At 40.1% G+C, this 26036-nt stretch overlaps 2 protein-coding genes across 5 annotated transcripts in view; one reads left to right on the top strand and one right to left on the bottom strand.

The window, feature by feature from the left end:
- CDC123 (cell division cycle 123) overlaps nt 1-11879 on the bottom strand; it is a 35610-nt gene extending 23731 nt beyond the window's left edge. The window contains exons 1-6 of one of the 2 annotated variants that reach the window (XM_074573294.1): nt 11709-11879; nt 10625-10696; nt 8502-8556; nt 7650-7682; nt 4020-4115; nt 3209-3315 (exon numbers count right to left, since the gene is read on the bottom strand). In XM_074573294.1, the coding sequence (XP_074429395.1) occupies nt 3209-3315; nt 4020-4115; nt 7650-7682; nt 8502-8556; nt 10625-10696; nt 11709-11782 (437 nt within the window). In that variant the 5' untranslated portion in view covers nt 11783-11879. The remainder of the gene's footprint in view (nt 1-3208; nt 3316-4019; nt 4116-7649; nt 7683-8501; nt 8557-10624; nt 10697-11708) is intronic. The other variant, XM_074573295.1, reaches the window with a different exon arrangement.
- Nucleotides 11880-11917: 38 nt separating this feature from the next.
- Nucleotides 11918-25654, top strand: NUDT5 (nudix hydrolase 5). Of its 3 annotated transcripts, XM_074573298.1 has the most exons (11): nt 11920-12104; nt 14101-14206; nt 16448-16556; nt 20138-20205; nt 21332-21384; nt 22057-22164; nt 22691-22786; nt 23768-23869; nt 24277-24285; nt 24987-25040; nt 25306-25654. In XM_074573298.1, exons 3-11 carry the CDS (start codon nt 16494-16496, stop codon nt 25413-25415), a joined length of 663 nt encoding a protein of 220 aa, XP_074429399.1. In that variant the 5' UTR covers nt 11920-12104; nt 14101-14206; nt 16448-16493; the 3' UTR covers nt 25416-25654. The 3 variants fall into 3 exon arrangements, with proteins under 3 accessions (XP_074429398.1, XP_074429399.1, XP_074429397.1); XM_074573296.1 differs by lacking the exons at nt 24277-24285; nt 24987-25040; nt 25306-25654 and adding an exon at nt 13369-13462 and having other exon boundaries at nt 11978-12104; nt 23768-24270; XM_074573297.1 differs by lacking the exons at nt 24277-24285; nt 24987-25040; nt 25306-25654 and having other exon boundaries at nt 11918-12098; nt 23768-24270.
- The last annotated feature ends 382 nt before the right edge of the window (nt 25655-26036 follow it).

Here is a 26036-nt window from a genome sequence, read left to right as displayed (position 1 = left end):
CTGGTAAAGCTGCATTAAGAAACAGATCTTCACATTGCCATTGGAAAGTCTTTTCCATATTATGACCCATAAAGTGGACTTTTAAGTTAATACAATTGAAGAGAAAACAAAACACACCAAAAAAACAAGGGCATACAACATTTTAGCTGTTACCTACACGAGGCAAGGAGCTTTTAGACCATGCTGAGTATTAATGAAAGAAGCAGAAATATAGTGCATTTATCCTCCACGTAGCCATTCCAAGGGATTTGGATGTGTTACATATCCAATTTTCATTTGTTCAGCACTTCAGGTTCTTATACCAGCTACATTTTTAATTTCTGCTTCCTAAGGACTAGGGTACTGGCAACTAATCAATAGTATAATTAAGGAAGACCACTGTTTCGAATCAGCAATAATCATTTCACTGTTTGGGTGGGGACATTTTGTACAAATAACTTAGTAATTTAGAAATACCACGCACAGACTGGACAGTAATGTGTGCTGTAATCAAGTACAACATATTCGTAAAATATAAGATACATAGAGACCAAAGTGATTTTACACACTACACACTTCTATTCAAATTCATGGAAACCGCAAGGCCGCACTGCCCATATTAACTCTACCTTACCAAAACAACTAAGCCTGTTCTGACCAAAAAAACCCATAACCCATGTTTATATCAATATTAGATTAGACTTTATAGGAAGGGAAATAAATACAACACTTCTCAAATGCAACTTAACCTTTAGATTAGGTGATGATCCCCCAATGACGTCATAAGGTTTGCTTATTTACCACCCACTAGCTGAGCTGTGCTACCTGGCGGTGCGTGCGGTCTTCTCTCTATCTAGTCTAAATGGATTGGACTACTGCAATTTGAGGTGTTGTCTTTCTGCTAGAGGTTATTCTCCCACAGCAGGATCAGTAGAAGAGAGCACGCCCGCTGCAGGCTGCCCAGCCGCTACTGTTCTTAGTCTGGTGTGAACTTGAGGTGAAATTACTGATGGTTCAAGTTAACACCCATGCTGTGAAATCTCACAACCTAGGAGCTAGAACGCATTCATTGCCTTTACCACTAAGTCAGCACCGTCTGCAGAAGGGAAGGTGAAGAGCTGAGGCACCGCCTTTACCTGATATGAGATAAAGCCTGACAGAAAATGCACTAATTTCAGTCTCAGTGAAGGTAGTCAAACCAATTCATTCTACCATATAAATGGCGTAAACTAAGAGCACAAAAACACACACAGAACTGCCACAGCTTCTAAATCAAGTGGTGCTTGCTAAACACTTGATTGTGTCCCAAACCCATAAGAAAGTGGTTAGCCAAACAGCAATTCTCCAGGCAGCTCAGGGTACCTTTTGCTGAACCTCTTCATACGTGAGAATAGTAGAATACAAAAACCGTATTATTTAATATGCACTAAGGGATGATACAAAGTGTACAGTTCTTTTCAGACCCACAACTGGAAGCATTTACAACAAAGGACACATTAAATTTCAGTGCTCAACCCTCGGAGCAAACCATCCTCAAGACACCCGGCCAAGTCACCTAGCCTCCCGTTAGGGGAAACCAGGAAAAAAAAAAAAAGCTCCTTGGTAAGGCACCAAAGTCTTCTGAGAATCCCTATTCACTCACCTCTGAAATATAAACTACAGATTTCTCATCTCCCTCATCTCTTTCATTCTCTATGATCCCAGAATCATGAATTCTCAATGCTCACATTTCCCTAGTCCAACATTCTTTTCAAACTATCTTCTCACCCCAATGTCTTCTCCCCTCCTTCTCTGTCTCTTCCCCTGCACCTCAGAATGTTACAGGTTAGACATAATGTAAAACCTAGCATCCAAATTGGACTGACAGTGTTGGTAGCACTCCATAAATGCAGAGATAAGGATGAGGATGTTGCTACCTATCATTTTTTAATGTACCAACAAACTGGGAGGGAAAGAGTGTTATTAGAGTTGCAGGAATAAAAAACCAGAAGGCAGTTGCACAGCATTAATGCAGCTGGTTTCACATTTTAGACAAGACAATGGTTATCGGGTCATAAGCTACCTAACACAGGACTATTATGCTTGGTAATCCTCTATAAAGCACCTAGAACAAGTGCCCTGCATTTGATTGAATCTCCTAAATAATGCAGTAATATAAATAAGCATTGAATAATTACTGGAAAACAATCTCTCGGATACCAAGCCATGGATTGCCCTTTTTCCTTGAAATTCTGCTTTTCTGAAAAAAACCCTGGTAATAATAGTAACAAGAACATTAAATTCTAATAATTTTATTTTCTTTCAGAAAAAGGCTGTATTTTAGAAATGAGTGGCATGAATCAGATGCAGGTATTATGGGAGAAAGCTGTTCCTATACAATTAAGTATTCTCTTCATGTGAGCAGATAAAATAAACCCCAAGCACATCATATTTGTAGTTTTATCCATAACTATTATCCCTAGCCACAGCTTCTGGAGTGCATTTGTTGAAGAGCTACAAGAACTTGGGTTCAGAAGGAGCTCTAGGAATACATGAGCAGAAGTCTTGGGCATCTTCCAGGCAGCCACACAAACTTCGACAGCTTTAAAATTTGAAGCTTTGGTAAAGTCGTGCTATGTTACCACGAGAAGCGGCAACAATAAGGTAGGTAGAAACAAGTAAATGCCAAGAGGGGCGGAAAGGCAAAAAAACCCCAAGATTAAAATATCACTTGCTCTGGAAAGCAACTCGATAAAAATGGTCTTAGTTCATAGCGTCATTTCGCATGTACTACTTTAATACAATGTCTTCCTGTTTTGCTTTTCACTCATTTGCATATTAAAATCAAGTGAATTAATATAAGAATAAAATGGAGGCCGCTCCTCTCTTGTTGACTGAAGCTAGGTAAACAACTCCGGTTACTAGGAAAGACTCGCTCATGGTAAGTAACAGTGAAGAGGATTTGCTTCGCAATTCTCTGCACTAAATTGGACCTGGCATTTATTTTTGCACGGTGGAGGGAGACAAAGAAGGAGGGAAGGGGTGAAAGGAGCTTCAAAGAACAACTAACCGATTGCTGTACCTGAACAACTTTTAAACATAAATATGTATTTTTGTACCAGATATTTATCATTTCTGTACAGTAAAGAGTAAGATCTTTCAAAAGAACTGAAACGTTACCCTCAGCAAGGTGGGTTTGTTTTTTTTTTGACGGGGTATATATAAGATTGTCTGCTAGAAATCTACTTACGGCTGAGTGAGGTCACGCGTAATGAAGTCTGAACTCTTGAAGAGGAGGAAGATGTCACTGAGAGCTTTACATTTCAGAGAGCTGTTCATTGCTATCCAGTAGGCATCCTAAACAAAAAAAAGATTATACAAAAATGCACCTTTACTAGCAGGAAGGAACGCAAGCTGCAGATCTATATAAATATTACGCAACATTTGAAATACATGTAGAAAATTATTTTTTTATTCCGAGGAAAACTTCATTAGCTGTTACAAGAGACACAATAGTTATTGCTTTTCTTACAAATCCTCTGTTGAAAGCAGAGCAAATCCATTTCAAAAACCAAGTTTTTGCCTTACTGGTTCCAGGCACTTTCTTGGAATGCTTGATTGAACACAAGCTTCCCTTGAGAATACGATGCAAAAACATTTAGGTGCACTCATTCTTAAGGCATAGTTAAAGTACCTAAAAATAACTGGAGGGAAGTTGCTTGTTTGTTTTTTTAAAAACGTGGGGTTTTTAATCTTTATCCCAGGCAAAGTTTTCAACTAGTATCCTAAATGACAAGAGTCTCACCATCATACTGTTATCCGTGACAAGGATCAAGGGTTTTATGTAAGAAAGACAGGGCTGTCTTGCATCAGCCTCACCAAACATTCCACCATCTAGCTTCTAATTTACCAGAACAATTTGCTTCACTGATATCTCATCTATCACTTCTTCCTTCATCAGAAGCACTAGTCTCTTCTACTTTCCAAGGCATTAAGATAAAACAAACCAAAAAATCTTTGTGATAACATCGGTTACAAGTTTTGGGAGACAGCATTCTTACCCTTGGAGCACTCCAGTTAAGTTTAGGAAAAACACTACCACCCAAGGAACTTATTGCTTCTTGAACTTTAGCTGTGAATTCAGGAAATTCTGGTGCCTGAAGAAAGAACAATAAAAATACCAGTTTCAATACATTTAATAGTGAAGTGTAGACATCTTCTAAATACCATTAGAAATGCATATGATAGAAGGACGTGACCAAAATCAGCAACCAAGCACCCCACAAAAATAATGTATTTGTAGAAATAAATAACTTAAGAATCAACTCTGACGTTCTTTCAATCAGAGAAAATTGAAAATATGTTTCCAGTGTTCACTCTCATTATTAGCAAGATTCCATGAACTTAAGGGCAAAACTTGAAAACTCACAGCATTCATCATGAAAACTGCAATAGCTGGAAAACATGCAAGTCAAATAAACAGACCTTAAACACGTACTTCTTGTTTTATACCTGATGGTAGATTACCGTATACAAACAAGATCCTAGAAGATTTAAAAACAAACTTTCTAAAATAGTTTGTTTAGAATTAAGCATCTCTGTAAAAAATCTAAGATACAGAATGCTACAACATTTGTCAAAGCATTAGAAGGTAGAAAGAGACCAGTTCTGTTTTGTAATAGTTCCTTAGTTGCATTTAGGTGCAGAGTATAATAAAAGTAAATAAATCAATTCATAAGCAATTTGAGTGACAGCTCTTCATTTAAGCTTTAGTTTTACAAAGTGTTGTTAGTAATACTTTAACTAATCAGGTCTTAAATTAGATCTTAAAGTAGCTCCTTAAAAATATCTTCCATCAAAACAGAGGACACACTAGAAAGGTATGGGTTGGACTAGAAAACCTTGTCTTGTAAAGAACATTGTCAATATTGTAAACATAACAGGGGAAAAAAAACTCCTCAGGATGCTATAAACTCCACTCTGAATGTGGTGCAATAGAAAAAAAAACATATTGCTGACCTTTAAAATAATATGAAAGTCTTTCAGGCATATGTCAAAGATTCTTCATGTAATAGGATTTATCACAAAGAGTATATAAGAACACGTTTCTGCCTGAGTATTTTCAAACTCAGCTCAAAGATAACTTCTAGGCTAAAGGTAATCCATGTCTCTAAAACAACAAAGCCCTCATAGCCACACAAGTGATCAGAAAAGGTTCATCCATTTTGGCATCCTCCTTCTGCAGCCCCCCCAAACGCAAATACCTAGAAAAACCCTCTCACATTTTAGTGCAGTGGCTTAGACTGAACATTCTGAATCTTTCCTTAGTACATTACCTAGTCTCCATGGGAAACTACACTTGAAAAACTGAAAAAGCACTTATATTGTCTTACTTTATATTCAGAGCTTCAGTCAATTCTAGAAATTGTTCCCGCAAGAAGTAAAACTCTTCAGCCACTGCATTCTGATCCAATTTCCTCTTGTTTTGACAGAAGTCAGGAGTCATACTATACACGTAATACCAGCACATACTAAGCCTCCCTGGGGAAATGTTACCATCATGTCATTCGATTACTACAAGTGAAGAAACATACACAAGAGGATAGCTCTAAGGCGGCATAAACAAGCTAGATTCTAACATTCCTTAAATTCTGAATGCCTGACTTTGCAACCGTCAACGTTAATGCAAGTTTTTTTAAACAGAATTTTCTATAATCCTATATTCTAATTGTTCTTCAGAATATAGAAAGAGCAAGCGAAACAAATTCTACCTGACAACTCAGGTGGGTCACCAAATCAGAATAATCACAACCACAGCCAACCTTACTGCTCCCTGAGACAAGAAACCAATGGAGAATTATAACCTGGGATTTATCGTTAGTAAGATGTGAATGCCCTAGGCTGACAGTGAACGCAGAAGCACTTCTCCAGCCAGTCCCACTATTCTTTACACATTATGTTCCCTTAGCGTCTCCCTGTTCAACTTCCACAGTGCCACTTATCCATTCTCATCTCTTGTGGTAATTCCAGATGAAGCTCCCCACCCTTCTGCATTCTACGCAGGCTGTTTCTTCACTCTCTTCATCACTGTCAAAGGGCTAACAGGCAACACTTAAAAGCACAGAAGACTATTTCTGTTCGCTCGCTGGCCTCAGAGTAGTGCCCAGTTTTCAGGTAAAGAAAGCATATTTGCTGTGGATGGAGTCTTCAGAGCAATCATCTACCAAATTTACGAGATGGTAAAGAGCACATTGTGAAATTCTACTTTTAGTCTCTTTCTTTAACCAAACATAAGTGTATTCTTGTAGGAACTAGCAATGGGCACAAACCATGTTCATTATTAACCATTTTCAAAGCTCCAGGTTTAGCGAAAGACAAAGCCCTGTTCCTGAACAAGAGCCACCCTGGAGGCTGAAACACCCCTCTTCTTCCTTTACCCAGCTTTTATTACTGAGCATGAGATTATATGGTATGGAATATCCCTTAAGACAATTTGGGTCAGCTGCCTTGGCCCTGTCCCCTCTCTTTCTTTTGCCTGCCCCTAGCCTAGTCACTGGGGAGGGGCATGGGGCAGACTGGGAAAAGAGAAGCCTTGACACTATGCAAACACTGTTCAGCAACAGCTGAAAGTTAACTTTATCCCAGCCAGCCCCAGTAAAACATTAGCTGTAAAGCTGCAATCCACACACAGTACGTAATGCTCACCTAGCTAAACTGAAATTGCATGGCCTATACCCTTCTGATGGGTATCAGACCTCTCGATTATGTATTCCCTTATTGCGTTGTACACTACAGTGAAACCTGATTCAAAAGTCTGATATTATTTCTTTAGCAACATTAACATGAGCTTCACAGAAGATAAGATGGATACCAAAATCCTCGTTCTGAATAATTTACAATCTAAGGCATCTACTTTATCAAAGCTTACATATTTGAACTGAAGATATTAGCGTGTGAAAATCTGGCACGTATTAGTTTTAAAATCTAGGCTATAAATTCTGCGCTATGCACAGCCCAAAGCAGGGCTGTGTTTATATTGCACCTAATCCAATGTGAGCAATTCAACACTTATTTGAACATTAGGGAGCCAACAGGACTGAAGTAATAGTATCAATGGCAGACAAGTGACACAGGTATATTAACTCTGACAACGATAGGGCAACAGCAAGTTTCAAAAAAGATGTAAAAAAAGACCGTGGAATCCTGATTCGTATCTATCATGATCCTGATTCTAAGTGAGGCACGGTGAAAGGACAGCATAAAGACGGGGGGCGGAAAGATGGTAGAAAGAAATGTACTTCGGAGGAAATAATGGCACAGGTGTAAGAAGAGCTGTGAAAATTGAGCTGCAGGGGCTTCATTTCTTCTGCCTCCAGTCTGATTAAGTAATTGGGAGATATTCAAAGTGGTGAAAATGAAAGACAGCTATATTTAGAGCCATACTTCAGTTCATTTCCTATAGTCTAACACGTGTGTGATTGTTGGGCATGAAGAAAGGCATTTTATTTTTAGCGAAATAAAATTAAGCCAGCAAAACTTTTTAAAAGTTACAGACATTTACACTGCCATCCGTCTAGAATGGTCTGAAAAAATGTTAAACACAGCAACAGATATCTCTAACTGGCAACAAGTTTCTATCACAAGGTTGCAGAAAGCATACAGCTGACAAACCCACATGTTAGGCTTTTTACCTTAAGTGTTGTAGTATTCTCATCATCCGACCACTGTTAAAAATAAAAACAAATCAAAAGTTACTGGTTTCCTGAGACATCCTTTATCATTGCTGAGAACATCAGAATTCATATGGCTTTATGGCTTCCCACAACATGTAGATCAAATTATTGCCCTGGAGCTCCTGTAGCGTAACATCACCATCCTCTAATTATTACGGTTGTAAATTAAGACAGGAAAAATACTATATATTCAGCAGAAGCACTATTCTAACACGTGGATAAAAGACAACCCCTATATATTTTAATAGTGATTTATATCACAAACTTGGACATTTCAGAACTCAACAGTCTTCCCTGTCTAGAGCTTGCATCCAGCTCCAGCATTTCCATCCTTAGACCTATGATTCATTAGTTTCAGTTGTATTTCTTTTTCATCTCCTTTTTCTGCCTTCTGTCACTTTGCGTTTACAACATTTTCCAGCCTTTTTCTTCTGAAATACCCTTCTGAGCTATTATGGCCTCAGAGAAGTTCATTGGTTCTTGAAGTAACTCCTCCAAACATACTCCTCCTTCTAATTTTCAGGGCATGAAACAGCATTAAGTTCAATTCCAACATCCTTCAACATTCCCTACTCATTATTACAAATGTATTTATCAGGAAATAAAAAAAAAAAATTCTTCTGTGAAAGAGCATAGAAACATTTTAAACCTTCCCTAATGTCACAGTATAAATAATGTTTTTAAGTTTTTCAAGGCAACTACCAGAGATTATTATTTTTGTGAAGTACTCACCTATAAATTATGCAGAAAAGGTTACATGTTTGTATTTTTCCTCAAGAAATTTGACATTAAGTTGCATTTTATACTGACCTGTATTTCCTCTGCGTCATCACTTCTCTCCTGAGCATGACTTGGTGGGTCTTCTCTAAAACAAAAAATTAGCATGAAAGAAAATTAAGCACTGGAATTTGACTTGACCATATACATTACATTTCCACAGCATCTACCAGCTGTTGTTTTCATAAGGAGGTTAAGACTCAAAACCCCTGGCACAGAAAAAATCAGAGCGAGCCGGTACAGAAAACTGAAGACTGAACACCCTGGCATTAGACTTGGGTCCTACCCAAAACACTTTGCTTCTTTCAAATTAGCAGATCACTTTCTGCTCTGAAAAAGCCATAATTGAAGCTTTTCAACACCCTTAATCACTCTTTTCCAATTCTAACAGAAGCACAAAATATACAATCTTTTTTTAAAAAAAAAAAAAAAAGCTCAGTTTGAATTATGCTCTGCCTCCACACTCCTTTTCCAAGTAAAAATTTATAAAATTTGAGTTTCAGGTGTTGACCTGTGAATTTCTGCTTCTGAAAAGAAAATGTCCACACACAGAAAAGAAGATTCCACGGAAAGTGAATACATAGTCATTAGGTTTTTCCTGAAAAGTTCCTTTTTCTGGACAGGAGATCTGCTGTTGCAAACACTAGCAAATCTAGGAGAAAGCACTTGACTGCAAATATTCCCTTGAAATTTTAGGACTTTTGAAGTTCTTGAGCCAATATAACTAAGCGTGAAGATCTTAAAGGAGAAGACCAAGCTCTCAAAAAAGACTTATTCACAGCAAATCAGCATCTCAAACAGGGTAAGTTCAAATGTGCATCCCTGCCAAAAGTCAACTCTTCAGCAAGCTAAGTCTCCGCAGCCCCTTAATGCACTTCCCTAGGGATTAAACTATCAATTCAGTTTATGAGATCAGGAGGTCAGATATCGATTCACTGAAGATTAAAAGCAATCTTGGCCTTGACTACAAGATCACATTAACTTCTCACTAAGAAAGTTCAACTCAGAGAAAAACAGGTTTCTAAAAGGAATTTTAAATTGGAAACGTCTTAAAAAATATAAGTCAATTATACAGCTGGCCATTACTCCATTGAAAACAGCAGAAATTGTTTGTATAACACAGCTGTAAAGTCAAACCCTCGGTTTCAGCTTTTCTGAAGGCTTATTGAAAAATAAGTGGCTGCTGCTAAATAAGTTGCACAATTCTGCAGAAGCAGGTGACAATATTACTTCTTATCCAAAATGGTTTAAAAAAACAATTCTGATTTTCTGCATACCTTTTATTAAAAAAAATATTAAAATTACGAGACACCTTTCATCCTTACAAGGTGTTTAAACAGCTTCAATTTCATATCAATTGATTCCAAAGAAATTAGATACAACTCTCTTACACTCACAGCCTAATTGGCTGCTCTGTGAGATGCAAACTACCAGTTAGGAAATGATGGAGTGTGGACTGATTTCTGAGTCTGATCATTAACAAGATGCAATAATCATTTTATAAGGAAGCCATACAGTGAGATTCTAAGCAGAAAGCAAAGAACAAGGCCTGGGTTCTTTCCAACTGTTTCTCATATCCATCCACCTCATTCTTCTCCATCCAAAATCTTGGCATAGGAATACACACAGGACATCCAGCCTTGTCTCGTGCATGGATTATATGTATGCACATGATTATACAAACTCAGTAATTACTAAGATTTTATATATAGCTTATCTTACTGAGAATTAAACTCAGGTAACGTCACTTCACCCCTGGATAAGGCAGCAGGCATGTGAATGGCATGGGGCAGGTCAAGCCTCTGAACTGGAGCTAACCATATCAAAGCAACCAAAGACAAACCAGCAGGCTGTGCACCCCAGAGACTGGTAGACTTCGCAAGGAAAGGCAGAGGAAAAAATGAAGGAACTGCCTCCACTTGGTTTAGAATGAAGCATATTACACAGATTTTAGGATCTGCAGCACGCACCAGCAAGTCAAATTTTACTAACAACAGTCAGCCTATTCACATGCTCGTACCCTATGAGGTTTACTGCAGCCAGACCAGTCAAATTTTAAAAATTCATTAGGCAGAATATAATATGTGTATACAAAATAGCGCTGTGAATATAAAATAGTATTAATACTCGGAGGGTGAGGGGAAAACAGGCTTTACCTTCCGGAAACCACAAGTGTTCCATCATCCAGCAAATATTCTTTCACATTATCTGGTAGAGGAAGTATAACACTGGAAGAAACACGAGAAATTCTTTAATAATTTATTATTAATATTACTTTTTAAAATCATAACAAGACTTAAATAAAAATAATTAGGTTTTTTACTATAGAACATACCTCAATAACGGTATGTTTTATTCCCTAATACTATGAAAAAAAACCATTTCTCTTTCTCCCCTTTCATCCCTTCCCAAAAAGCAATGCCTGTTTTCCCTCCAGGGAAGCAGAGGAAGAGAAGTCAACAATTTTAGATGAAACGCACAAAAATGCCCCACTCCTTCAAAGCTCTGAGACATTCAAAGGAAGAGTGTCTGTGGCCAGTGAGAAGGAGACAAGATGTTGCTTGAATTGAAGGTTTCCCTTCTGAGATACAAGCCAAAATATGCCTATACCACCCGAATGTTCCAAAAATGCAATACTATCACTAAACTTACTAAAAATATGCATGAGCTAAACACTAAAAAACATAAAAGATTAAATGCTTTGATTACTAAAAGCCTGATGTCAGTACTTTTTGATCCAACAGAGCAACTATCTTACACTTGACTTCCCTGAGTTACCAGTAGTTCTCCTAAACATCTCGTGACCTGCAGCAGCACCTTAAAAACTGCAGAATTTGCTACAGCTCCCAGAAATACACAGAAAAATGAAGTCAGTCACTTGGTTTGGGTGCATTGAGCTTCAGTTTCCTTAAGCAACCGAGTGGGAAGAGCGGCGATACGGCTATCAGCTGGTGTTCAGTCCCACCAGGAGGGCAGGGGTGCCTGGCCTGCCCAAAACACCCCCTCAGGGTGTAGGGACGAGCCCCCAGCTCCTGGAATTCCAGCTTGATCAAGCCTTCCCCACCTCCATCCCTATACCACGCAGGTCCCCTCTATCTCACCCAAAACAAGTCCGTTTCCAACCCAGCCCAGCCCCCCACAACTCCCCTACGCCCCACCTCCCCCCTCTTCTCCCCGCCTAGGCCACACAGCCCCACCGCCAGGGCCCAGCCGCCCCCAGCCCCACACCGCTCCCTTCACCTGCGGATGGTGACGGCCCTGAAGAGCGGGTACCACACGGAGAACTGGCAGTGCACCACCTGCTCCTTCTTCATCCTCCACCTCACTCAACCCGGTCCGGTCCGGTCCGGCCCGCTTCCCCCCTCACCGCTCCCGGAAGCTCCCGTTCCGCCTGGAACCTTCCTCCCCTCAGCTCTGGGCGCCACCCGGCCCGCCATCGGCGCTGCACACGCCGCGGCGTCACACGGCCCCGCCTCAGCGCTGCACACGGCCGCTGCCTCGCCTCAACTCACCTCACCTCAGCGCCGCCCGGTCCCGGTCCCGGTGCCGCCCGGCCGCCTCCGACCTCACCCCACCTCACCCGCCTGAGGCAGCGGCTCCCCTCAGCTGCCGGGCCGCTCTCCCGGCCCCGTACGTGTACGTGGCCCAAGCGGGGGGGGTTTCCAGGCCGTTACCTGGAGAACACGGGTGGCCTTAGGGGAGCTGGCAGTGTTTTTCCCCCGCCTAGCAGACTTTGCTTTCTTGCTTTGCATGTGCTTGTCTAGGATTTCCATGCACTGGTACAGGTTAGGGGCTGACCTGCTGGCAAGCAGCTCTGTAAAGAGGGGCCTGGGAGTCCTGGTGGATGACAGGATGGCCATGAGCCAGCAATGTGCCCTTGTGGCCAAAAAGGCCAATGGTCTCCTGGGGCGAATTAAAGAGAGCGAGGCCAGCAGGTCGCGGGAGGTCATCCTCCCCCTTTACTCTGCCCTGGTGAGGCCACATCTGGAGTACAGCGTTCAGTTCTGGGCTCCCCGGTCCAAGAAGGACAGGGAACTGCTGGAGAGAGTCCAGCGGAAGGCTATAAAGATGATGAAGGGAATGGAGCTCTCTTATGAGGAAAGGCTGAGAGACCTGGGGCTGTTTACCTTGGAGAAGACTGAGAGGGAATCTTATCAATGCTTATAAATACCAAAAGGTTGGGTGGCAAGAGGATGGGGTCAAACGCTTTTCACTGGTCCTCAGCGATAGGACAAGGGGCAGTGTGCGCAAGCTGGAACCCAGGAAATTCTGCCTGAACGTAAGGAAAAACTTACTTTGAGGGTGTCAGAGCACTGGAACAGGCTGCCCAGAGAGGTGGTAGAGTCTCCTTCTCTGGAGATGTTCAAAACCCGCCTGGATGCATTCTTGTCCAGCCTGCTCTGGGTGACCCTGCTTTGGCAGGGGGGTTGGACTAGATGATCTCCAAAGGTCCCTTCCAACCCCGACCATTCTGTGATTTCATCTCTCCAGCGTTATAACGGAGCTCTGCAGCGACAGAGCTTCTCTCTCCTCAAGTAGGGCTGCACATTCTTTATAAGAAACCCTGTATTTTGTTTTATCTTGAGCTTGGCTTAGGACCCATTGCTGAGCTTCCATTAAATCTGGTTGTGTAGTTTGGATCGGAGAATGCCTTTTGAGAAGTGATTTAGAAAAGTTAATCCATCTATCATGACTTGGATAGGTTAATGTAAAGCCCTGGTAGCTTGGCTGCACTTTAAGCTGATTCACAAGCCTCAGTTGGCTTAAGATTTTAACTCCTGGGAAGGATAATTTGGAAACTGTAGAATGATTGGACATTGCCTTGAAAGGAAGCCACTCAATAAAGGAATAAGCAACGGGAATAAAGTTAGACCTTTTATAAATGGTATGCCTTTTTCAGGTCTGAGTGTGACCGCCACATGAAATAAATGGAACAAATAGCATGATTTGCCAGCAGTAGCCTATAATACTAGCCACAAAAATCATCAGAGAAGGTAAAAGCAGACCAAATTCTTTTTTTCCCCATGATTTGTAGTTCAAGTGCTGTTGATTCATGCTAAGAAGGATGATAAATGCAGACACTTTGACATATTCTTAAGACTGCACTGATAACTAGTAAAAATTTATATTCTTAGAGTTAATGTAATTGTTAAGTCAGGTTCCCAGGCTGCTGCATGAGCTGTGTTGCATTTCATAACTCAGATGATGCAGTGGTAATTTTATGAGATGGAAGAACCTTCCGGTGTGAGGGCTACGAGACAAGGTCTATTCTGAAACCTAACATTGTAGTCTTAATTTTCAGTTGCAGCTAATTTTATGAAAAAAAGGTGTTGCCACCCTTGACAGCATGACTAATGTGACATACCAGAGTTGCAGCCTTCATTTAACCAAATGGTATTTCAGTTTTCTAACAGCAGAAATTCTCACTTCTGTACAGTCAACGGAATTTGGAAAAAATTACTTTTTTGGTGGAACTTTAAAAAATGTCAGTCATACATAGAGTTATTGCACCCGCTTGTGGAGGAGATGAAAACTACAGAATCTGAGATAGATGAGTCTCTCATTTTCATCTATTTTAGATTTTAGTGATAATTCTAACCGCTGAAGCTGTATAATTTTTTGTTATTTTAAGTTGCAAGCCATCCTTGAATCTCTCTGCTGCCGAAGAGAGCAAGCTGTGTTCAAAAGAGCTTCTGCCATGAGATGAGGTTTCTAGTATGTACTTGTAACTGATATAGGTAAGTATCCATGCTGTTGTACAAACCATTACTATAGCTGCTTGTGGGATTTAGGGTTCAATTGTGGTAATCCACATTTGAGAATGATATGCTGATACTTGCAAGCTTCCACTTCTACTTATGTAGAAGGATTAGTACGATCAATGGAACAGGATTTCCTGCGAGGGGAGACGAAAAGAGGAAGACTTATTTGGCCCGATCAAAAAAAAAAAGTTTAACAAAGATATGGTTCAGTATCTACACTCTTGATATGTTTATATTGTCAATCAAAAAGGCTATAATCCTTTCCAAATATAGGGGTTGATTTTGTTGTAACTAGGCATGTGAAGTTTTTATATTTTTAAAGCTGAATACTTCAGGTATCACACAGAGCCTCCTTTGAGTGTTTCCTCTGGATGACCAGGAACCTCTAGGAACTGCTATGCTGGGCTGTGTGTTTGCTTAAGTTTGGTGGAAAGCCTCACCTTGTATTTTAGAGCCACAGCAAGATACCATGGCCATTGTCCAGCCACAGCTCTTAAATCTCAAGTGAAGAGAGTTTGAGACATTGCTGGTTCAAGAGCAAATGGGTAACAGCTAACTGAACTAATGTGGGATAGAAATTGGAAGATAAGCAAGTGAGGTTCTAGAAGTTTTTCACCTAGTAATAAGGTAGATAGTAAACCTATGTAGTTTCAAGATGGAACTTCATTGCTTCAAGAAAGCATCATATAAAATGGTTTTGAAAGAACAGAATTGGATTTAATAAGTCAGGGTTCCTTTTTAGGATTTATGCTACGTAAAGACAATTTGAATGATTGACCACTATGGTCTGTTTCATCCAGCAAGACTGCCCTGTGTACATACAGGGCATGTAATAAAGAGCCTGCCCTGTGTACATACTGAGGAAATTGATTTATGTACGTTAGATTTAATCCTGCTGATAACCAGAAATATTTTGTATACCTATTCCTCTTAACTACTTTGTGGAATTAAATGCAAATCTTATATGTAAGGAGGCTGATTTTGCTGCATGCTCTTAAATGTTTCACAAGTGTGCAGCAGATGTTATCATAAAAGGGTAAAGATGAAGTAAAAAATGAAAGTGCTAAAACTGAGTTTGACAGAGGTGGTGATTACACACTTCTGGTATTGTTCATTGCTGGAGATCCCACAGAGCCGTACTAAACCCTCTTTGAGGTCAATGGAAAGATTCCTGTTGACTTTATGGAAAGTTTTTGACCATCAGTGCTGAGCGATAGAGATCTTTAAGATTATCTCGTCTCTCCTGGTTAAATTGGTTTACTTCTTTGCACTGTCTTTTTGCTTATGATTCATGCTGATTTTCAGGACTTCAGTATTACAACATAATATCAGAGATGAGCTTCCTTAGGATAAGGGTTTCTGTGCTGGAGGTGCCCTGTAGCTCCACAGTGAGACAGGGGACTAATGGTAAATCTCTAAGGCATCATATTTTTCTACTGCCTGGTGTGCCTTTCAGCTAGAAATGGATTGAGAGAGTGAGAGGACGATCTTATCTTCCTAGGGAGTGTTAGGATGCGAGCTGAGGCACTGAGCTGCAGGTGCAGAGCCTGGCTTTGGGCATATATTCAGCTGCCTTTTGCACGGTGTTAGCCACATCATTCCCAGTAAGAGAGACTGACATGCTTTGGTCACGCTAACTCCACGTGCCACTTAGACTTGCAACACAGGGGTGGCTTTTTGACCTTGGTTTTTCTGGGGAAGGATTGAGTCATTTATGTGTTTATTTGTGATGTGTGTAAGGTGGAGGTAGGTTCTAGTTCTGATTCTTTCTCAATAGCAGATAATTTTTACCCCCAAAGTCCTCTTGGTGTAAGATTTTTTTCCACTTTCATAGTTGAGCACGTAGTCCTGTGGTGGTGATGCTGTGTTGACAGAGCAGTTCACCCAGATCAGAATGAAACAATTTGACTAAAATAAATCAATTTTCTCTCTACATGTGTCTGACCTCTGAATAGTTTATGAGGGTGTCTTCAGCCAGCATAGCTACTCGGCAGCTGATAGGGCCATTGCAACTATGTAAGTCAGGGATTTGACCCAAACCTCCGCTTCTCCTTTGAATTATTTGACTCTGAAACCATCAGGTGGAGCTGAAAATCTGAATTGCACTTGCTATCACATGTCCCTAACTTTCTCCAGCAAGTTTTATTTGTTAATTTAGAATGCAGGAATGAACCTTTTAACTTTGCTCTGAAAACAAATATTGACTTTGTTTCATAGTAATCTGGACTTTGCACAGGAGGGGGAAAGCCTGACATTCCTGAAAATGGCAGCTCAGACATCCATGGAAGTTCCAAAAACTGGTAGACAATTCGTCCTTAAAGAAGAGGTATAGCATGCTTGGTTTTTGACATGTTTTATTGTTAAATAATGATTATTTGAGACTGATCGGAATGTTTGTGAGTGCAGAGTTAGAAATGCTATAGATGCTGTATGTTTGTAAAATCTATTCAATAGACAAAACATTTCTCCCTGATGGTCAGAGAGTTTAAAAAGGTGGCATTTCTCTTTGTCGAAATAACAACAAAGGGAGAGAGAAATCTACAGTGTTGCACTATTTTAAGCTTCTTATTTTAGGATTTTGCAGCTGTTTCTTATATTGTCTGTTCAGGCTATTTTCAATGTTCAGAAATAATGCTGATACCGCTGAGAGACTGGAAATGAGTGGATCATGAAACTCAGCCTTGTTTCCATTCCTTTAGGATGAACTGCTAAGGGTTGCCTTAATATTTAGGATTGTACCTTCTTTGATGCTTTCTGGAAGGGTTTGAATTTAGATAATTGCTGCTCTAAAGAGTTTATAAGGAAGTAGAAAGATTTTTTCAAAAATATTGTGCTCGCATCTTCACAGAATCAGAAAATATCCAGTCCCGAGGAGGGAATTTGGAGGTATTTCTGGGTGCTTATTAGGAGCACTTGCACCCTAATTTAAACTGTCTATATTTGTTTCTGTTCTCTTTAAAGTGAATTCTTAAAAGTTAATCTTTGGTGTTAAAGGCAGGTTTGACAACAGCATCATGCTGTTATAACACAAATGTAGTTTCTTTTATGCAGCGTTCTTTCCTTCAAATGAACGTGGTCTTGTAGTTTCTTTAAATTGCAAGGTACAAAACTTTTTCAGGAGAGACTCACATCATTGGGGTATATTTATGCCTTTTTCCCTTGGGTGTTTTTTTAATATGAATATTTCTCAAGCATAAAGGGTTTCATTTTTGTAAGCTTTTTGAGTTTTCTATTAAGACCTGTGTTTTTGCAGGTAATGTTTTAGTTTTATCCTCTTTTTTTTTTTTTCTATAATGCCTCTTAGTTCTTCTCCTTTGGAATATTGTACTCTTTGGTGTCATTGGAAGTTTGTAATTAGATCTTACATATTTTAAGCTACTTAGTTTTTTCAGTATTGAAAGTGGTTCTATAAACTCTTCAGTAACTACATGGTCTGAGTAACTATGTTGGAATATCTTCTTTCATGAAAGTAGCAGCTGAACTTACTTCCTTCTTCCTTTTTCTGGGAACCAGAAACCCACAGTCAGGCTGTTGTAAGCAAAAGCAGATATTATTTGCCCATCAAAGTAATAGATAGAAGAATAAAAATAAATCATTCTAAAACTGAATACGGTAAGTGCAACACATCTTGTCCTTAGGCCCTAAATAGGGGTTTTAGCAAAGCAGAAGTTACGCTTCTGGGCCAGCTTCCACAGGTTTTAATTGTGCACCTGATGAGGCAGGTGACAAAATTCCCTTTTTCTTCTAGGGAAACCTGGCAACTTTCAGTTTTCTCACCCTGCAGGCTGTTAGCAGCAAGGGTTTCACCTAACTTTAGAGGATTGTGGAACACTTCCATTGTCAATATTTATGCTGCATGTCCTGTAGTACTTTTTAATTATTGCTCCATGACAGCAGAGGCCAAAACTGTACTTAAGAATATCTGATTAAAAACAAAACACTTTGTTTGATGTTGTTTGTTTTGTACACATAAAACCTTCTTTTTACTTTTTCTTTTTTTTTGTCTTTTTGAAGCTTTGATAGGTCTAATTTCTTACAGACTAGGGATTTCTTTTTCCTCCAGGATTCCTGGGGACCGTGGTGTTCTGATTTCAGCCATTTTCCCCTTTCTTCTTAGCAAACGGTAACTTGATGACAGGGGTAATGATCTGCCAGCTCTGTTGAATGCTGCAGCAATATGGGACCATGATCAATAATCTAGTTCTTTGTGTTCTCTGTGATGTTTAAAAAAATTCGTTAAAACATTTGGCTGTGTTTACTTAACTGAAGTATATATATTCCTTTCCTTGGACAACCAATGGAACATGATTTTCATCTATTTCTCTTTTGGATCTTCCTGTACTTTAGTTCTGCAGTGATTTAGGAGCGAATGCAAAGCTATTTAAAATACACCTGAATGCTTCCAAACGGAATTACTTCTTGTAATGAGCATAATATACTTCATCTTCTCTTTTCCTGATTCTCCTTTCTGGTTTTGTGACCACAAAGCCATTAGAAAGCCCTTTTGAGAACACATAGCTCTCCTTTTCCAGTTCCTGTTACGTGGAAATATTATGCTTTCCAAAATAAATACCAGAACTCCTACATGAAAAATACATGCAGCTGCGTTTACAACCGTAGGAGTGCTATTATTATTTCAATTACCTATAAAAATAATTTTTCTGAAGAACACATTTTAAGAATTATGTGAGTTCATTCAGCTCAGTTATAATTTACTGGACACCTGAATCGTTTCTGATGTGCCTCTGCCTCCAGCTGATGCTGTACTGTGCTTCTGTACTCTAGTTATAGCTGCATCATATACTACATTTCATTTCTCTGTATTCTTTTTTTAGTTGGTGAATCTCTCACTTTTAATTTCAAGATCTACATGGCCACACGGGCCCTATTTGCTCCTTGTCCTGCACTAGAGGATTGTAGTGTGCCAACCACAGGAATGGCCTCTCGGACTCCACCCTTTGCTACAATTTAATGTTGTGGGTTTTTTTCCAGATCCTCTTTTCCCCTTGCTTATGCTTGTTCTGTTGCTGTCAGCAGTGTGTCTCATTAGACAATAGGAAGTAGTTTGTTCATCTTACCGATTACTTCTGATTTCTGTGGTCAGACCTATGGCCAGCTTGATACAAAATTTTGGAGACAAGCTTCTTGTCTGCCTATACCTTTAGCAAAGCTTAAAATACAAGTTACATTAAAAGAAGTAAACTGCTGGGCTACTACCTAGGGATTTTTCCTTTTTAAAAGAATTACATAAAAGATGAAGAAACACCACAGGGCAAATAAACTCATGTAGCACAGAAAAGACATTTTGTAATAATGTTAAGGCCGAGCACTCAATCAATCAGCAGCTCTCAGAAATCCTAAAAAGGGCAGGTACGTATCACTGCTCGCAGTTACAGAAAACAGCAGTTTACACAAGGGCACAGTCTGAGATCGCAGCAAGAAAAGTTTCAAAATAGTTTGGTTTTCAGTCTTGCATGCTTAGCTGTTAGCCATGCTCTCTTGTAAGTGGGCACTTATGAGATCACCCGTGTAGCTAAAGTCCGTGCAGACCAGTGACCCTTTTTTCTTTCTCAGCTGAAACATGACCTTTGTAAAATCATTCTAAAAGGATGAGGATTTTCCAGTATGTAAAATCCCACCGAATTCATTGAAACTTCGTTATAAAAGTCAAGTTAAGAAAAGTTACTGGACTTACTTTCTATTCCTATTCAAGAACTCGGAGTAAATGTTGGGGTTTTTTTTCCGTATTAGCTACAGGAATGTTGTTGCATGTTCCTGCATGTATTCTGATGCTGTGATTTTGTCTTCAGAAGAATCCAAAAATAGTTGTGTTGTTTCTCCCCTTAGCCCCCAAATATATTTGGGATTGATCTTATAATGTATTTAACAAAGAATTCTTTATTTTAGGTAATTGCAGAAAGAAAATGGTTGAAGCTTGAAGAAACAACTTACACTGATCCCTTTGGTAAACCCAGGTAATTGCCGCTCTGGCGTTTCAGATTCCTATAACGTTCCCAATTGTACCAGCCCCAGGCTAGAGAATATGAGCTTTACAAACCTATTACTCAACACCAGATGAGAACTATTGTGCAATTCCTTTATAGTTCGTACTGTTCAGAGAAAAAAAAAAATCTTACTCTAGCAGATGTGTCAGCACGTGGGATCAAATTTGGCTCCTAAGTCCTTTTGGGCACATTGGACCCTGGTTTATCTTGCATTTTCTGTTCCTTGTAAAGACGCTGTGCAGAAATGAACATAAACTTTGTCTGTGCAAATAGACTGATGATCGGACAGTCCGTCCTGAGGCTTTTCTGGTTCTTCATTAAGGGCTTTTTTGCGCTGCTGATGGTGCTGGATCTTGCATACTACTGACAAGTTACTGTCCTCTTGCATATTATCACGCCCGTTCGGTTCTTTTCTGTGCTTTAATTTTGCTGTATTTATCTAGATGTGACACCACAGCTTTACTTCTCTCCCGTTAATGTATTAGATTCTGTACTGTTTGCTTTCTGTAGTGCCTCCCAGTTCATCAGCAAAGTATCCTTTTAAAAAAATAGCAAAGATTGGTGCTTTTGTGAAAGGTTTTTTATTGCTGGTGGATTTTGGGTTTTTATTCATTCCATTGCTTATTTTGAGAGAGATGCTTTACTCTTCATTGCCTTTGCGCTCCTCATTTGCTCGAGTAACTGAGCTGAGAGTTCACAGTAACTTACACTATAAACCTTATGCAAAAGCAAGATAAAAGATAGAATGCGTATGGTCTTCTTACAAAACTGTCTTTCAAAATCTGACATGTTTAATATATCAATTGCTTTATTTTGCACTTTTCCAGAATCACTTTTATAAGACTTGTCTGTTCTGTGACAGTCATTTACGTCTTTCTCCCTCCTTTAAGTAGGCGAAACAAAATTATACTGCAGACGCTTTATGGTGCCAGCACATGACAGGGCTTGCCTAAGGCCACCTGCTTTCTTACGGGGCCTCACTGTGTGATGGTATATTTTGCTTTTAAATTACAGTAGCAAGAGTAGGAGACTTACAAATAAAATGGATATTATTCCTTTTGATGTATTCATTTTTCCTTTTGTCTGTGTTAAACAGAACTTGGGAAAGTGTAAAGCGTACTGGCAACAAGAAGGGTGTTTCAGCTGATGGTAAGACATTGGTGACTTTTTTTGTTTTCATTTTTTCCTGTGAAAGTTCTTCTGATAAGCTCACAGGGCAGAGTTTTGAGCCGATGTCTTTCTAAATGGATGAGGATGCAGAACAAATAGCTTAGCAGAGCTTGCTGTACCCCTGAGCAAGTGTGCGCTAACGTAATGCTAACTTCAGTGCTGAAAAATCAGAGCGTCCCCGGTAGGAGTGTTTTCCCAAGGTCGCTTTAGAACAAGGGAGCAATTTCAAAGACAGGATGGATGCCCTGATACAAAGTAGCTCACAGATTGGTGAACTGGGTCTGCTGTTAGGGGCAAGGGACATGGTTTAGTCATGAGAGGAATGTGGGAGGGCGTTCCATAGAATGGCTTCAAACAGTCTCTGTAGGCAAGAGAGCCCTTCCCTAGGTATTGGTGGGCTGAGGCTGGTCTTGCTTGGTACGCGCGCCTCTCGTTTGCTGGCATACTTTGAAGACCTCATTTTGGGCTTTTGTCTCTCACCACGTGTGATATAAGGAGCTTAAATTCATCGTTCGGGATTCTGGAGCAGGCATCCAAATGTATAATGCTCAGAGTAACAGTGCTTGGGTTCCTTTCCAGATCTAGCACTAAATTCTTGCTTTCTGCTATGCTTAAGTTCTATATACTTTTGTCTTCCCTCACTATTTGTAGGTGTAGCAGTGATAGCGGTACTACAGAGAACTCTCCACTACGACTGCGTTGTCCTAGTGAAACAGTTCAGACCCCCAATTAACGGCTACTGCTTGGAATTTCCTGCAGGTAAGTGACTGAAACATTAAGATTAGTCACATAAAGCTGACAGTTAAGTGTATTTAGATGTGCCTGGCCCATCAATCAATGAAGTAGCTCTAACGAGAAAATCGCGGTGAGCTCTGCTATTCAGCGTGCTATTCAGAAATAGAAGTATTTGATAATGAAGAATACAAAATAAACATAGTTCCTGTTAGCAGACTGAAGGCATTTCGCACAGTAGCCTGTTATTAGAATGTTGCATTTCCCCCCACTTCTCCTTTCTGCAAGAGCCGAAGCTTTTGGCTCCTTTCCCTCATGAGAACATTACTGTCATTTCCTGGGAAGGCAGCACACTTCTGTAGATAAGCAGTTGGAGACATGGGCAGCAGCATGATGAATCCTGGAACAGGAATCCTTCCGAACGCCTCAGCTTATCCCTCTGTAAAAATAGGGCAGTGACAATGTTTCACCTCCTTTGTAAAGGTGGATTAGATCTCAGGATGGATGTAAGTGCTAACTTTTAAATGGTTCTTGTGTAATGTTTATCTCACAGGCCTTATTGAGGAAAATGAGACTGCAGAAAGCGCTGCATTGCGAGAGCTGGAGGAAGAAACCGGGTACAAGGGGGAAGTCGTTGAATGTACTCCAGGTCTTTGCTTTTTTTTAATTTTTTCAAAGCTAATTCTGTCTTTGATGGGTACTCTAAATGTCTAAAATGCTTTAAACTAAAGGAAAAATCTATGCAGAAAAGTCTATGCAGATCAGCAGAGAGTAGTATCCCATGGCTGGACCAAGGAGACTTTGGTCCTTGACAAGTCAGTTGTTGAACTCCTGTTCAATATACAGGACTAATGCAACAGTTGATGTTTAGAGTGGAAAACTTTGCTATTAAGATGCTTTATAAAAAAAACAAATTATTGAAGCTGTGATTAGGCATTTTAGTATAAAGGTCTAAATTGCTGGACTTAATGTGAACAACACCCGTGAACTTAGGGAGGAACACCAGCTGCACGATGCAGTCTGAGCGGAGGTCATCCTCATGTCAGCTGTGGGGAGGTGACAGTATCCAGCTTCTCCAACCAGAAAGAAGGAAGAATAATTGGAGTAAATCCAGATATCTTTTGGAATGTGACTGTTGCCAATCCAATGCTTCCTACATAAAATAAAATGGAGGCAAAAGGAGGATCATAAATAAAACTTGAGAAGGTGATGCAACTTACAGAGGATTTCAAGTAAATGTCATGGCAGCTGAGACTTGGCTCTTGGGTACAGATGCTTGCTGGGGACAGAGAGGTGGAGACAGGTGATGTCAGAATTAGGCTTTAATGGGCTGAGGAAGTCTGTAAGGGATGTCTGGGTTACAGTTTAATCTTCAGTCTATGGAATGGAAAGTAAACCTAGGTGCTGAAAACAAGTCTTGCAAGGAATCTGTAAAAGAGATGAGAGTTACAGAAACATTACGTTTAAGAACTTGTGAAAACAAACTTTTCGCAAGTCTTCCAGCATGAACATATGCCAAATATACATTCTCCTATCGTATCAGATAGATTTCTGTGAAAGCTTTTGTTAAAAAGGGAGGTCCTTGACTCCTGCTTTTGAAAAATAAACCTCTTCATGTGCTTGTTGGCAGCTCTCTGCTTGGACCCAGGTTTGTCAAACAGCACGACACACATCGTGAGCGTCACCATTAATGGAGATGATGCTGAGAATACAAGACCTAAGCAAAAACTTGGTGAGTTTTGTACCATTTATTTGAAAATTCCAAGAAGGTAACAAAAGAGTGGCCTTAAAAGAACTATCCCTACCCCTGCCTCTCTTCTGTCCCAGCTGGTTTAGATGCTGTATGTCCTTCAAATCACATCTGGCACTCTTAGATAAGCAGAGCTGTGTTTCTTTGCTAAATTCACTGGGGAGGCCTGGATGTTGTGTCAGGTGTTGGCACACCCGGAATGAGACATTTAGGTGCCAAAGTTCAGTGAGGGTCATAAGCACTTGTGAACCTAGATATTCTTCCTAGCTGGGGCTTGGACGTGGAAGCAATGACAGTGTCACGCGCGATCAGTCAGCTATCAAAATGCTTTTGAGTTGTAAACCCAAATGTATTTCAGAATCCTTAACTCACTACTTTTTTTCTTGCAGATGATGGAGGTATGTAGCTGTACTCACAGTGACAGTAAGGTCAAGTGTGATCTTCACGTGGCAAGTTTTACTTAGAAAATGTCAGTTAAAACTGGTTTTTATTTGGGTGTGGTTAATCTCCTAACCCTCCTCAACATGCACGAGATTGGCTTTGGCCTAGACATTCCTGTGGGGCATTATTGCACCTGTAGCACCAGTATCTCAGGAAATACAAATTACCGAATCCACAGCAGCTGTCGATCAAGCCCCAAAGACAGCTGACTCAAAGACAGGGCAGGTGTGCACCAACACAGATTCATCAAGAACAAACCCTTTGTCTTTGTGCTCTTTTGGTTTTCAAACGCATCTACACCCCATTACCATACCAGTATAAGCCAACCGAAAGTCCCCTTCAGCAGTGTATTTTCCACTCTCAGAAAGGAAGTCTCCTTTCAGAAGGATTCTTCTCCCCCATAGCTGTCAGCTGCACTGTTTTTCCCAGCTCTTGCCCTGTTCCTTTCCACCAAACCCATTTTTTAACAACCCCGGTCACTGCCTTCTCCCATTTAGTCGGCCTTTTTGGCAATATATGGGCTCACAGCTTTTGGATATTGATGAGCATTAACGCAGTTTGTTTTCCCTTCTGAACTATAAGAAAGAGGACACTGAAGTTGACTTCCTCTACTGTTCACCAATTTAAAGGTGCATAAATTTTTTTTCTTCTCTCCTAGAATTTGTGGAAGTTATTTCACTTCCAAAGAATGACCTGCTGCAAAGAATTGATGGTAAGAGCTTTCTGACACATTAAATGCACTAACGTGAGCTTCAGGAAACCCTTAGCTTCTCTTCTCCTGGCTCCTCGTGGCGTTTCTCATCCCAGAATACTGTATCTCCAAAAAAAAGCTGAGAGAGTGAGTGATAGCTTTAGGTGTTAGCATGAGGAATTCATCTGGAATGCTATACATCTTCGTTTTAGTAAAGGACTTACATTTCTGTAGGGGAAAAGTTTTAACAGCATCTCATAATTATATTTTTTTCATTTCTTTTCAGAACTCATAGCAGAAGAACGGGTTGCAGTGGATGCCAGGGTTTACACTTACGCGTTGGCCCTGAAGCGTGCAGCAGAAAAACCGCTCCAAGTTCCTTTTATGAAGTTCTAAAACTAGACGATGAGAAATTTAGTTGAAAACTGACCAATTCAGATGGCTTAGAAGTATAACTCTTCTTGTAATAAATGTCCTCTGCTTTACTTGTAGAGCAAAAAACCAAGTATTTGTAGGAATGATTTTGATCTTTTTATCTGGAATTATGTAACTGACAAAAAGCATCTCTTCTGACTGCTCAGTCTATCAAGCCTTGACAGAATAATCATAATAAAAAGGTTGCTTAATTTTCAGAATGGCTCATTTCTCACTATATTCGGCATTGCGCTTACCTTTCAGTACAAGGAAGATCCTTCAACAGCGGTAGTTGGTGGTGTAGCAGCGCCTCTTCAAGCCGAGGCCAGCAGGAAGAACGTGCTTCTCATCCACAAGCAGCAGCATTTCAACAACTGCAGGAAATTTTCTATGGTAGGAGCAGCAAGAGCTGCAGAGGGACACAGTGTGCGTGTGCCCGGGCTGCAGGGTTTGGAATGGCAGTGTCAGCAGCTTCCTTTTATGATTTAGACCTGAAGATGTTGCTTCCTTCTCCCAGCCCCAACTAAACTATCCAGAAAGAGAAAATTGGTTTGTTCAAGCTAAGAAAATTATGACTCTGACAACAACGATGACAGTAACGAC

This window comes from Larus michahellis, chromosome 1 (genome assembly GCF_964199755.1).
Source record: "Larus michahellis chromosome 1, bLarMic1.1, whole genome shotgun sequence".
NCBI classification, from domain to species: Eukaryota; Metazoa; Chordata; class Aves; order Charadriiformes; family Laridae; genus Larus; species Larus michahellis.
Note: the sequence above shows the minus strand (reverse complement) of the source record. Positions and strands in the feature narration are given on the sequence as shown.

Coding starts and splice junctions, on each gene's coding strand:
- NUDT5 (XM_074573298.1), top strand. CDS start 16,494: ATGGCAGCTCAGACATCCATGGAAGTTCCAAAAACTGGTAGACAATTC. Junction 16,557..20,137: donor AATTCGTCCTTAAAGAAGAG/GTATAGCATGCT, acceptor TCTTTATTTTAG/GTAATTGCAGAAAGAAAATG. Junction 20,206..21,331: donor GATCCCTTTGGTAAACCCAG/GTAATTGCCGCT, acceptor TGTGTTAAACAG/AACTTGGGAAAGTGTAAAGC.